At 53.5% G+C, this 13,320-nt stretch overlaps 1 protein-coding gene across 2 annotated transcripts; it reads right to left on the reverse strand.

Annotated features, from left to right (window-relative positions):
- Nucleotides 1–6,566: 6,566 nt before the first annotated feature.
- Nucleotides 6,567–12,785, reverse strand: TLX1 (T cell leukemia homeobox 1). 2 transcript variants are annotated; one of them, XM_074591616.1, is made up of 3 exons: nucleotides 12,317–12,785; nucleotides 10,534–10,735; nucleotides 6,567–6,810 (listed from the first exon to the last, which is right to left on the reverse strand). In XM_074591616.1, exons 1-3 carry the CDS (start codon nucleotides 12,783–12,785, stop codon nucleotides 6,588–6,590), a joined length of 894 nt encoding a protein of 297 aa, XP_074447717.1. In that variant the 3' UTR covers nucleotides 6,567–6,587. The 2 variants fall into 2 exon arrangements, with proteins under 2 accessions (XP_074447717.1, XP_074447716.1); XM_074591615.1 differs by having other exon boundaries at nucleotides 10,534–10,771.
- Between the last annotated feature and the right edge of the window lie 535 nt (nucleotides 12,786–13,320).

The following is a 13,320-nucleotide window of genomic DNA, read 5'->3' on the forward strand; positions in this document are numbered from 1 at the left end:
CACCATGCTCCGCGCCTGCGTCACCAGGGGATGCCGTAGCCAGGACCCGCGATTCAGCAGCAGCCTCGTGATGTGACACCTCCAGACCCTGCGAGCTCCTCCAGCACATGCCACCCGCGGCAGGGCCAGGTACAGTCCCTGCTGGGGGACAGCCCTCCTCTGCCCACCCCAGGCTCCTGCTGGACCAGGACCCCATGTCCCAGGTGCCCCCGCACCACTTGCCCCCACACCGCATGGGCCTGCAGGAACTTGGTGCCTTTTTTCTGCAGCTTTCAAAAGAGAATCCTCCTGGTACATCGTGGCTCCCAGGGACCTGCCGGCGTTTGTCCCCTTCTAACACAGCCTGGCCTTGGACGACACCCCTCTTCTCCCCCAGGCTCTCGGGGGTCTCCTGTGAAAACAGCCAGGTCAGCTGGGGAGACTCTTACCCGGGGAGAGGGAGAGCTGTGCAGAGGCCTGGCCACAACTCAGTGCACTTGTGCTCGCTTCCTCACGACGACCCTGAGCAAGCCCCTTCCCTGCCTGTAACTCTTTTTTCCCCCCCTTTGCCACTTTACGTGGGGAGATCTTGGGATCAAGCCCTGCCTCTCAGCATGTTTACGTCCAACATACCTGATAGCCCGGGCTCGGTCTTGCTCCCGCTGACCACCAGCATCGAAAACCAAACACTTTCTAGATGAAAACTCCAAAAGGAAGAGCCTGGCCAGCCCCGACGTGTGCCCAAAAGCCGAGAATCAGCAACAGCAGGTACCCATTGCTAAACAGAGTTGACTTTCCAAAAAAAATTCCTCTTCCTGAGACAGGAAAGACCCTGGGAAAAGGAGCTTTTCTCCATGTTTTCATCTATCCCTGTCTTTGTACCGCTTCCCAACTGTAGTTAAAAAAAGTATATATTGATTGATATTTTTTAATCACCGCTTTGTTATTTTTAGGCGGCTGCAGTCCAGGAAAGACAGACAGTTAACCGCAGCTCGCAGACGAGTGGGTTTGCATTCTTTGCAGGCAGCAAGAAAACGAGTTTCCTCAGGCCTCGCTCCTTCCCGCTCAAGAATTAGAGCGGGGACTCCCCCTCTATTTCTGCTCATTTTATTGTCGCTCCAGCAGCGGAGAGGCAAAGGGCGGCTGAGCTGAGGGTAAGTACTGAATTTGCAGCCCCGAGGAAGCGCGGGGCAGGGGTTCGCAGCTCGCTGCAGCGGGGGATTCGCACACCTTCAGCGCTCAGCCTTTCGGCTGGAGGTTGTGGCGCGTAATTAGGACTTACACAGCTAAAAGCTGCCGGAGCCAGCCCCAGGCTTACCACAAGTAGCTGAAAAAAAAAAAATTTAAAAAAAAAAAAAAAAAAGGAAAGAAACCAAAAATGGATTTCCACACTTGGAAAAAAAAATCAAGACTTTTTTCAGTGCCTTTGGAAAAAAAAAAATCTCTTTGAATACAGTTTTGACTTGAATAAATTTATAGAATCCATTTAAAACTATCAAAATAACAAGGAATTTCTAACCAATGGAAAGGAATAAGGGCAAAGAATCTCCCTCCTAATCTTGGGCAAGCACCGACACATCAAACAGAAATTTCCTACTGTAACAAAGGCAAAAATAATACTAAGAACAATAATTAAAAAAAATAAAATCAAAGTCCCAGCTATCTTCCCAAACAAAAGGTCTGCAAAAGTGGAGACAATCTGATTTAACTCCATCAGAAGCTTGTTGTGATACTCTATAGCTTTGTGTTCTTTTCTTGTTCTCTTAATATTTGTTAAAAATAAAATAAAATCTAAATCTAATTTTTCCTTCACAAACTAAGACCTTTTCATTTAGAAAATTTCCACCCGCCCTATTTTCGTACTTCCAAATCTTATTTCACAAACATTTTTCAAACAAGCGGCCATCAAAACTCACTGTGGCACAAAGAAATCAGCATCACTCAGTCGGCTTGCTTCTAGCAGGAAGAAAAAAAAAAAAAAAAAAAAAAAAAAAAAAGGAAAAGATTAATTCAAAAAGTTCCAGCTGTCCCAGAACCCCAGACAGGCCTGGCTTTTTACTGTAACCCAAACAGTTTTCAGCAAAGCCATTTTCAGTTTTGCCAGTAAATTGACTTGTGTTTTGTACCCCCTCTAGCCCACACCTGTGTGGAAGCTGTCCTTGGCAGCACGGAGGGGACTATCTCCCACGGGCTGGGCTCCCCCCAACACCATGTCAAGTCAGCACCCCTGGTTTTAACCTCTTTTTTTTTTTTTTGGTGGTTCGGTTGATTAAGGGCACCTAATTAGGTGGTTTTGGTTAATTAGGATCCAAAAATACTAATCTACGGTCCCAGTGAAGTAATGAGAGAGATCCTACATACAGGTGTTCGTGGGGGTCGGGGCCTCTCTTTATTATCAATTATTCAAACCGAATTAGAGGATACGTACGCCCGCCTGGGTCTTCCTCTGGCAAATGCGACACACAGGTGACTCTCACAGGAAAAACAGCATTACATATACAACAAATGCCCTGTAGATGGACGATGCAGACGAAGAAAAGCTGCATGTAGCCTTTACAAGTGCTCACATAGAAACCGGGGCATCCACATACCGCAAGGGGCCAAACGTGCTGGCCCGTGCCCAGGGAAAAGCTCAACTGCAGGCTCCGCTCGAGGCAGGAGGCTCCAACAAAGACCCTTCAGCCTTTCCCTAGGCCCGTCCCTCCGCAGGGACCAACCAACTGATCCTCATTTGGATGACTCATGTGCTTAACTAATTGGCTAAATGGGGGCCAGACCTCTGGCTCCCTCGTGCCCACATAGTTTGCTGAGCTGGGACCGAACCCAGACGACCGCAGCCCATCCAGCTGGGCTTCGTCTCTTCCAACTCCGCACAGATGTTTAATATGCCGCTTGCTCGTGCAAAGACGGTGCTTTCCCCCGCTATACACACCTCAAAATTCGCCTTTAAAAGCTCATCACGTCCATAGCCAACCCAACACGATGGATAGCCCTTGGTCCCTGGCAGAGTTGCGGGCGATAGAGACGTGTGGCCATCCTCTCCTGCCATGCCCCATGCGGGTTTTCCCCTCTGGCCCAAGTTCTTCTTCTGCCTTGGTCTGTATTTCCTAGATACAGGCAAACATTTCTTCCTAACTCCCATTTTACATTTGTGATTGTTTACCTTTTGAGACAGAGGGGAGAGTGGAGCGACTTTCAAGGCGTCTTAGTGCAATTTTATTCCTGTTCCCAAATAGGTGTAATCGGGAAATTTAAATTAGCCTTCAACATGGTATGGATGGCCCCGGGATATGGCTGAGGTGATGTCAGTCTACAAAACATATCATTACGTGTCATCGTCGTTTCATGTCATTGCTTATTGATTTAATTCCATCATATTTCAGGCAACTTTTATTGTCTAGGTACAGATCATCACGTTAATAACTAAAAGCACGTATGCAGATATCAAAAACACTTCCTGCCACTAAACCAATTTTTAAAATGAATCCAGGAGAAATATTTTAAGAGAAATTCCTTCCAGAAGCAATTGTTCCAGGGACAAGAAAGACCGGACAACTATTTTTCTGGTTCCAATGTTACATAGTAACATTAGTAAATTCATATCAAGATTTCTTTTCTGGTCTTCTTTTTTTTTAACAGGAAAGATTGATAAGAAAAGGAGGAAGTCAACAGTTTCGAGAACAAGGTGTAGCTAAATATTGTATCTAAGCACATGCCCTCGCATGCGCATTATCATACATTCAACTTCGCTGGGGAACATTTTGGAATATGAACTGAATAATGTGGATATTATAAAATGGCTGTCTTGGAATTAAATTTTACGATATTGATGTGTCATAATAATAAAATAGAAAACACTTTAATATCAACAGTGAGCTCCATCATCTTTTTTTTTTTATTATTATTTTGTAGTTGGTGGTTTTTCCTATGCAGAAACCTTGAAAACAAAAACGTACACTGCAACAAACTGTAAACCGTTAAAGATTTGCACACAGCAATGCCTTCTGAAGGAGTAAGCCCTAACCCCGGTGTTATCTGTGTAGCCAAAGTTAGGCATACATTAAATAATTAGCTTAATCAGCTCCTAAAAATCTGTCTGGGCTATGAAACAGAATTCAACAAAAGACTTCCATGAAATTTATCTTGGGGGAAAAAAAAATAAGGTGTTTTATTTTAGTAGTTTTTTGCAGGTACCTTCTAAACATACCTCCAAAAATGTGTGCTTTCTGAATTTACTTATTTTCCTCTGATTTTTCTTTTTTTTTTTTTTTGGGGGGGGGGGTGGTAGTCAGGTTTTTTTTCCTTTTTTGGCTTCTCATCCCTCCGTCGCTGCAGATGTTTCTCTGTGGACTGCAGGAGGGGAAAATCCTGCAGCACCATAAATTTTCAGCCCGATCCTGCAGTAACAGATTTCAGATAAAGCGGGCTATTCCTATGCTCCCCTAACAAGCTCCCAGCAATGCTGCGCCCAGAGGACCCAGCTTCCAGGAGCACGATCAGCCACCGAGTGTCAAAGGCTGGGGTTATTTTGTCACCCACATCCCCCAGGGTCACGGCAGGGGGTCCCCACCAGCGGCTTCTGGCTGGACGCCTTTTTCAGTCCTCTCCTCCAATATCCTTTACTGCGTAATTCCCAGCGATTGGAAGGAAATGCCAGGCTGAAGCCAACACATCTTCCCCAGCCGTAAGGCTGGGAATCTCCACCAAGGAAGCCAATGGGTGTTTTCCCACTGCTTTGATTTTCCTCCGAGAAAGGCTTGCCTAGCTGGGGACAATGTCCCTGAGCGCGGCTGAGCATGAACGGAAAACAGTGTCCCTAGAAAAATTCCCTGCAAGGCTGTCTCCAAAATGCACTCTTATAGGTCTCTCCACATCCAAATGCTGCTTTCTATACAAAGTTTCAGACACGAATAACTCTAGCCCCCCCCAGCCCAGGCGAGACCCCACTCTAAGGGCTGATTCAAGAAATTATTCACCGTGTGATTAAGGCGAAGCCCCTGCGCAATTCCTGCCACCCCCGGCAAGCCCCCCCAACAGGGCTTCCATTAAAGCTGGCGCCAAATGCGCTGCTGGGTCGAAGCCTGAAAATATTTACAGGATTGGGGATTAAAATACAGCAAATTGCCTCCGGAGCTTCCAAAGCCAAGCGGACTTGAGCAAAGTCAAATGGAAACGCTAACTCTATTTTCATCTTAAACAAATGGCAGAGGCTTCAGCGTTAGCTGTGATACGCTGTCTCCTCTCGGGGAACTAATAGACAGGGAAGAGCAAGGCTTTAAATGATTTATTCAGTACCCTGGAGACTTTTCTTTTTTATTTTCTTTTTCGTTTCCACATAAATTACACAAGCACTTTATAAAATGAATACACATAAAACACCTTATAAGTGCATAACTTAAAAAAACCAAACAAACGAATGCCTTTAAAAATCTCACTGAAAATAGGTTTTCTGATTGCTTGCTTGTACTAGCTGCTTAAATTGGCAGTGCTGTTTTAGATTATAAGTAACTGAAAAATATATACTGTATATATATATATCTATATATTCCTGGCATTTGCTATAAGAAGTGCTTTGTTTAATTGTGTCTCATTCCCTCGGTACAATTAAAGAAACAACTAAGTTAAACGGGTTGAGAGTGAAATCGATTTTTTGCCATCAGGAACTGCCTTCTAAAGGGAAACAGGTAAAATAAAACATTGGACAACATTTTGCAAATGATATGGAAATAATCCACAGAAAGAAACTGCATTACCCCTGCAAACTGCCACCGAGGTCTTCTCGTTATTAAAATACACGCTGATGGGCACGGAGTCCGTGGCAGCCGGGGACAGTTTGGGCTCTTCATACAATTGAGATATCATATTTACCGTCCTCAGGAGTCTGTCAGATCCTTCTCTTATTCCCCCCTTGCAAGAAAAAATTAATGAAAAAGGGGAGGAGAGACGGCGAGGTGAGATGCGAAGGGTTCCCATCTGGCGCGAGCAGAAATTGCTGCTGTTTCCTCCATTTGTTGCGTTCCCGAACGTCTCCGGTGCAGGCGACCCGAGGAGGCTCACGGAGGAGACGTGCTTTCCAGGGAGCCTCCTCCTTTTGTTTCAAGCCATCAGTCCAAATTATACATATATATATATATATACACACACACACTTTTTTAATATATATATATATATGGATATATAGGAGTGACCCCAGGGTTTCCACTGCCACCAGCAGAATCTGAAGGAAGTTTTCTCTCCCCGGCTGGGCAAACGCCGGCGGCCGTGTCTGTCAGGGCTGGGCTTTTTGTCTGGCAGCACGTCAGCAAGTTCATGGTCAGCACCAGAGACTTTCAAGAGAACAAAAGGGCTGGGGGGAGGCGAGACACCACCGCTGCTCCAGCAACCCCACGGGCGGGGACAGTTTTTGGGGTGGTTTCCCTTCCTTTTGGTCCTCGTGGAGGGTTTTCCTGGCCAGATGCGTGGGATTCACATGTGGCCGGAGGACTGCGGGGTGCCAGCCTTCTCCAGGGACAAACAGGGATGCCACACGTCCCACCAGGGATGCCACGTGTTCCACCGGAGACAGCCCCGCCAGCAGAAGGTGCACGTGCCGCCGGTGGGTGCCAGCCTTATTCGCAAGCGGAGGCGACGGTGGTGACACTGGTGATCTTTGTGGAGTCATCAGACCAAGGCTGGAGGTTCTGGAGGGCGAAGAGAGAGGAGTTGTGAACGCAGATGGGGTCGGCTTGGATGGGCTGGTTGATGGTTTTTTGGAAGGCCTCCTGCTGCAGCTGCATGAGGATGCGGTTCGCTTGCTGCCGCTCGGCCTCCCGCTCCTCCGCCGTCTGCCTCCTGGGAGAGAGGGAGAGGTTAGGGGGGGCCTGGGGAGCAAAGGAGGGGCATCTCTGGAGAGAAGAACATTGTATTGAGTGCTTAGGGCTGGGTGGGGTAGGAAAAGAGGGTGCCTAGCCACAGCGTGGTCCCACATTCCCTGCACAAACTGCCATGAAGTCCCATAAACCGGTGGCTGTGGCTGTCTATCTTACTGGCCCCAGTGAAAATCCCTCTGATCAAAGACAGCTGGGAGCAACCCACAGCTCTGGGCTTTTTTTCGGTCCACCGGAAAAATCCAAGCAGGGCCAGGACACCACCTAAAGGGGCACAAGGTGGGGCTGCAAAAGGTGCCATTCCCTGCGCATGCGCTCCGTGCCCAGCAGCGAGAGCCAAGTGCACAATGTCCCATCGAGGAGCACGGGGCAGGAGCGAGGCGAGACATCCCGGACTGGCGGTGCCACACGGCTGGGAGATGGGCAATGTCACCCCAGACATCCCTTTCCCTGCACCCAGGTGTGCCACCTCCTCTGCCAGGCTGCGGTGGCCAGCTGAGGAGAGTCTGCATGAAGGTCACAACATGCCCATGGCAGGCAGGACAAAAATCAGCAAAATATCAGCTGAACACTAGAAACACTTTTTTAGCAGTGAGAAGAATCAAAGCCCAGAATAAACTGTCTGGGCAGGGTGGAGGACGACATTTTTAAGAACAGGTTGGACATGTGTCTGTCTGGAATGACACCGGCAGAGCTGATCCTGCCAAGGAGGGGGATTAGGGGGCCTGCAGGGGTCCTCTCCAGCACTGGTAGGGTCCCAGCTCTGGGCTGTCTGGGAGGAGGGGACGGGATAGGTAGAAATGGCCTGAGCGCACTTAAATCCACAATGAAAATCCACCCCCCCCTTGCTTGGATGGCGGGTCAGCCTGCAGGCTGCAGCCTGTGGTCACCTCTGCTTTTAGTGGTGAACATCACCTGGCACCTTCTGCGATGCTGCTGGGAAAGCCTGGGGGCAGCTCACAGCAGCCATCCCAGGATGATCTCCAAAGCACCCCCTCCCTTGCTCATACGCCCGGCCCCAGCCGATGCTCTCCCGGCAGCTTCAGTGGATCAGTGACAGGGGAAATGGCAGCTTTTTAATTTAGCAACTCGGAGGGATGTGAAATGTTTCATCTTCTTTGGCTGGGGGGATTGGAAGTGGCAGCTCCGAGCTCCGCAGTGACATCTCGGAGCGCAGGGCAGGGGGCCCTGGCTGCCCACCACCGGGGAAGCGGGAGAGGGCTGGATGTGGGCGATGGGCCTCCGGGCCACCTGAGCCTCCAGGTGTGCAGCCAGGGCTCCTGCCCGGGAGCAGGTAGCCTAGGGCTCAGTCCCTGCTCTAAGTCACCGTGTCAACATCTCACATCAGACATCCCAGGGAGAGGGGGCTCAGAGCAGCACCAGCCCTCCCCACGCAGCCCGGGAGCAGCTCCGTCTCTGCTTCGATGAATATTTAATGACTCCCTGCACAATGAAGAGATGCTCCGGGAGGAGGGGGGGAGCCCCACATCCAGGGCGGTCAGGAGCACGGGTCGCTGTGAGCACCCAGCTCCCAAATATCTCCCTGGTCCAAGAAGCTGGCTCATTCATGTCAGGCTGGGATTTGCGGTTTAAATCTGCCTGGAAGGAACTAAACCTCCATGCTCGTGTCTCAAGCAAGAGCCCAAATCTGGGGATGGGATCACACAGCCACCTCACTCCAGCAGGAGGGGCTCAGGCAAGGGGCAGAGGCCAGACTCTCCCCCCAGATTGCCTTTATTTAAGCACTTAAATCCCTGAAAGGGCTTAAAGTAACTCTCTCTTCTTGGATATTCCCTGCTGCCTAGCTCACACCGTGCCTGGGATCGGCTCCTTCCAATGCCCGTTTCTCCAGGCACTGTTGGCAGCCCACCACTGCTGCAGAGGGAGCTGGGGCAGCCAGCTGGGCGTGCTATCAGCCAGGGGCACCCGCATCTCCACCGCAACGCCCAACGGGCACAGATGCAACCAAGTAGATCTTACAAGCCTGAGTCCCTCTGGCTCAGGCTGGTGGGGATTCTCCCACGTCTAATACTACGGCTGAGGTCAGGCTGCAACCTTTCCCTTAGGGAGAGCCAGGATTTTGTTTCTCTTTACCCAGCTATTTTTTGTGAAACATATGAATAGGTTTGTATCCTCTGCTCTTCTGCCAGAGGGGCCTGAACTTAGCCAACAGACGCAGAGTATTGACAGACAGATGGAGAGCCAGCCAAGCCGCATTTGCCTCACTTCCTTAGGAAACCAGGTTAGAAGACATAGCTGACCCCGTTTTGCAGGCCACGGCAGGACTGTTCCTTCTCCAAGACTCTGCTCCCGGCTATCAGAGTTAACTCCAGCTGGAGACTTCCTGGCACTTGGGGAGCTGCTCTTCCACAGGGTCTTTAGCAAAGGGCTTGCTGAAGGATTCAAGTTCCTTGTCCCCCGTTTCTTATCCAACTTCCGCGTGCCCAGGCAATCACTGTCCCTTTAAGCCTTGGAGAGACCCCAGGGAAGCCCATGAAGAAGCTATTGCCTGCCTGTGCCTAAGCGCCCAGTGCTCAGCACCCAGCAACACCCCCCCGCCTCTGACCTACCAGGGGAGCTGCCCCTTCCCCAGGTCCCCCCCGGCAGGGTGCTTGTCCCCAGCCCGGGGCAGAGCAGGGGGTGCTTCCAGGACACCCCGGGAAGCTGCAGCCTGGGAGGAGCAGGGTCACTCAGGAGCATCCGAGCTCGGTCTCCTCTTCCTCTCCTGCCTGGCTTTACCGGCATGCCCAGCAGGAGGGGAAAAAAAAGAAAAAAGAAAAAAACAAACAAGCAAACAAACAAAAAAACAAACAAAAAAAAACCAAAAAAACCAACCAAACAAAAAAAAACAAAAAGAAAAAAAGAAAAAAAGAAGCAAAAGCATTTTGGCAATGAGGTGCCTTCAACGCCGCGGGGGTGAGAATTTGCGCGTTATGCAGGGCCTGATATGCCGTCAGCCCCAGGTGCAGGATCCAGCCCGGGCCGTGGCCCTGGCCCAGTCCCGGGGTCTCCTGCACGCTGCTGCCAGGGAAAGAGCCCCTGGTGACACCAACTGCACCCACCGCCTGTCGCCCCCGCACAGCGCACTGCACACCCCCCCCGCGCACGTGTGTGTGCACACATGCGTGCATCCACCTTGCACATGTGCACACCTACTCGCACGTGGACCCAGTGTGTTCACACAGCATACACACACACACGGAACACACACTGTCCGCACGCACGCTGCACACGCATCCATACGCAGATGCCTTGTTTGCACACGCACGCCCACGTATGCTCACAAACGTACGTATACACGCTGCATGTGGGCACGCAGCTTTCACACAAAAGCGTTCACATGCACGGTGCAGCTATACACGCTTGCACACATGCCCACAGGTGTGCACACACTCACGCATGCTACATGCACGCACACGCGCAGGCATGTGCACACACGGCCTACACAAACACATGCATATCCACAGGCGCTGCACACACACACACGACTGTGCATTCACACATGCATTCCCACACATGTGTATACACACACACACACGCGTGACACCCCCATGTGTGCACTCACAGGGCTTGCACCCCCATGCGCAGCTACCTATGCCTCTGGCAGAGCTGGCGGCGGCCAGGCCTGCTCCCCCAAGGCTGCCCCAGCTCCTGCCCCCCGTGTCCGCCGAGCCCCCCATCCCCTCACCTCCACTTGGTGCGCCGGTTCTGGAACCAGGTCTTCACCTGGGCATCTGTCATCTTGAGGGCCTTGGCGAGGGCAGCGCGTTCGGCTGAGGCCAGGTACTTCTGCCGGTGGAAACGCTTCTCCAGCTCACAGATCTGCAGACGGGTGAAGGAGGTGCGCGGCTTCTTCTTCTTGGGGGGCGTGCGGTTCTGGTAGGGGTGACCTATACGGCGTGTTACAGTGAAGGGTGAGAGGGCCACTGGGGGGGACACGGGAGGAAGGGGGGGATGAGAGGCAAAGAAGCAAGCAGCGACACATCAGCAGAGGGGCTCCGGCTCCCGGGGGCGCTGGGCTGGGGACCCCCCCGCTGCGAAGCCGCCGCTTCCCCGCCGGCACCCGCGCATGGGCTGCAAAAACGCGGCGGCCCCGGCGCTTTCCCCGGGCGCTGCGGGCACCCGCCGGGCTCCGCTCGGTTTTGGCGGCGGGGAAGGCGGCCGCTTGCCCGGAGAAGTGCCTGGCGGGGGGGATACCGGTAGCGGTAGCCGGTCCCGGCGCCGGGCCGGGGCTCCGCTCCTCGTGCGAACGGGACTCGGTTTAATTTCGTTTGGGCGCGGCGCTAACCGCCGCCGTCCGCAGCCCCGGCGTTTCGTACCCGGGAAATAACTTCCCGGGCTGGAAACGGGAGTTGCATTTCGTTTTGGTTTTGTTTTGTTGTGTTGGGGTTTTTTTTTAATTATTTTGGGTTTTTTCTTTTTTATTTCCCCCCGCGAAAAAATAGTTGGGGAAAACTGGCGGCGTGTCTCGGCCGGGCCGGGGCTCCATGAAAATCAGGCCGGTGCCTGCCAGGGGAACGGCCCGTTTCTTCGCCCGCGGCCCTGCCCGAGCCCAACGCCATAGGGTCGAAATTCAACGTAAACTTGGAAAAATCGGGCCTCGGTTCCCGCCGCCGGGAAGAGAGACCGGTGCGGACGCTGCGGGAGCGAGGGGCTGATTTTTCCCACGTTGTAATTTCCTTGCTTTTGTTGTTTGTTTTTTTCTTTTCGTTGTTCGAGTTTTTGCTTTGTTAGCGACGAAAGACTAGCCCAGATCCAGCTGGAAACGGCGGCGAGTCGGCAAAGCGGCTCCAGCCCGAGCCCGGCTCGGCTCGGGGCTGCAAAAAGTCCCTTTTGGCGGGGGAAAGGCTGAGCCGAAACCCGCAGCCGGAGAAAACCAGCCCGGTTACGGTACACACGGGAAAAATAGCCGTACGAGGCAACGGGCCGGCCTTCCCGGGCGAGCGAGGGCCGGGGCCGCCGGGCTCCCTTCCCGCCGGGCCGGGCCTCCCAAATAACCCTCCTGTTTTAAAGGAAAATTTCCCCCGGTGTCGGGGCGGGCGGTGGGGAGCTGTGCCCGAGATGTGCGGAGTTTGCCGTCCCGTTTTGTCCCTGCCTGCCTTTCTCGGGCCGCATCCCGTGGAAAAAGAAAAAAAAAAAAAACCAAAACAGAAAAAAAAACCACAAATAAAAACAAATAAAACCCCACAACACATACAAACAAAAAAAAGGAAAAAGAAAAACAAGAAAACAAACAAACAAAACCCCCAAACCCAACGCATTTAGAATGCGCCCGATTTTCCACCCCTTTTCGCTCTTGACCTCCTCCAGGACCGACTTCCCAGGGCGATCCGGGCCGCTCTCTCCCACCCGGGGCCGGATCCTGCTTTCCCCGGCGGGCATCGGCTGCCGCCCCGAGGCCGGGCGGCGGGGAAGGGAGCGGGGCGGCGGGAGCAGGGAGGGAAAAGGGGGGTCCCGATGGCCCGACTCACCTGTGAACCTGTCTTTTGTGTACCGCCTGTTGCTCTCCATCCAGGGGAAAGTGAGCCCCGTGAGACTGTTCATGCCGTTCACCGCCGGCACGGCGGCGGAGAGGGGCTGGTGCACGCCGCCGGCCACCGGGCGATGGGCCGGGACGCGGATCACCCCCCCGGCCGAGCTCAAGGTGTTGCCGTTCATGCTCACCGCCATGTTCACGTTGTAGGAGCCGGGCAGGCCGCCCATGCTGCAGGAGGTGCCGGTGTAGGCGCCGGCCGCGCCGCCGCTCGCCCCGTAGCCACCCGTGACCGTGTTGTAGGCGCTGCCCACGATGCAGCCCAGCCCGTAGTCCGCCGAGTCCTGCAGCCGCGGGTGGGAGACCATGCAACTGCCCGGCTCCGAGGTGTTGAGGATCTGGTCGATGCCGAAGCTGATGGGCTCGGCTTGGCCTTGGTGCAGGTGGTGAGCCCCGAGGTGCTCCATGCCGCCGCCCGGCAGCCGCGCACAACCAACGCCCCGGGGCACCGGAGCTGGACCTCCGCCCCGGGCCGGGCAGCGCAGCCCCGCACCGCCCCGAAACACCGCAACGGAGCAGGGCACAGCCGGGACGTGCCGGCTACAGGCTCGGTCCCATCGCACGGCAGTCGCCCACCCCGAGACACGCCAGCAGAGCCACGCACAGCCGGGACACGGCAGCCACACGCTCAGCCCGGAGACACAACCGCAGAGCCATGCGCAACTCAAAACCGGGAGCTAAAACAACCCCGCAGCCCAGGACACGACAGCCGTGCCACCAGCCGAGGCACAGGAGCTGCACACTCGAGGCGCAACCGCGCCACACACCCCCACCGCACCCAACAGTCTCCGGGAGCGGAGACGCGACCCCCCCACACCCACGCCCACTGGTCCCACTCCGATGAGACCCCACGCCACCAAGAACACAACCACCTCAAGCCAGAAGCCACTCACCCAAGACACACACACATACAGACACAGGAAAGTGCCCCGGGGCGGGGCG

The sequence above is a fragment of the Larus michahellis genome, chromosome 6 (genome assembly GCF_964199755.1).
Source record: "Larus michahellis chromosome 6, bLarMic1.1, whole genome shotgun sequence".
Taxonomy (NCBI): domain Eukaryota; kingdom Metazoa; phylum Chordata; class Aves; order Charadriiformes; family Laridae; genus Larus; species Larus michahellis.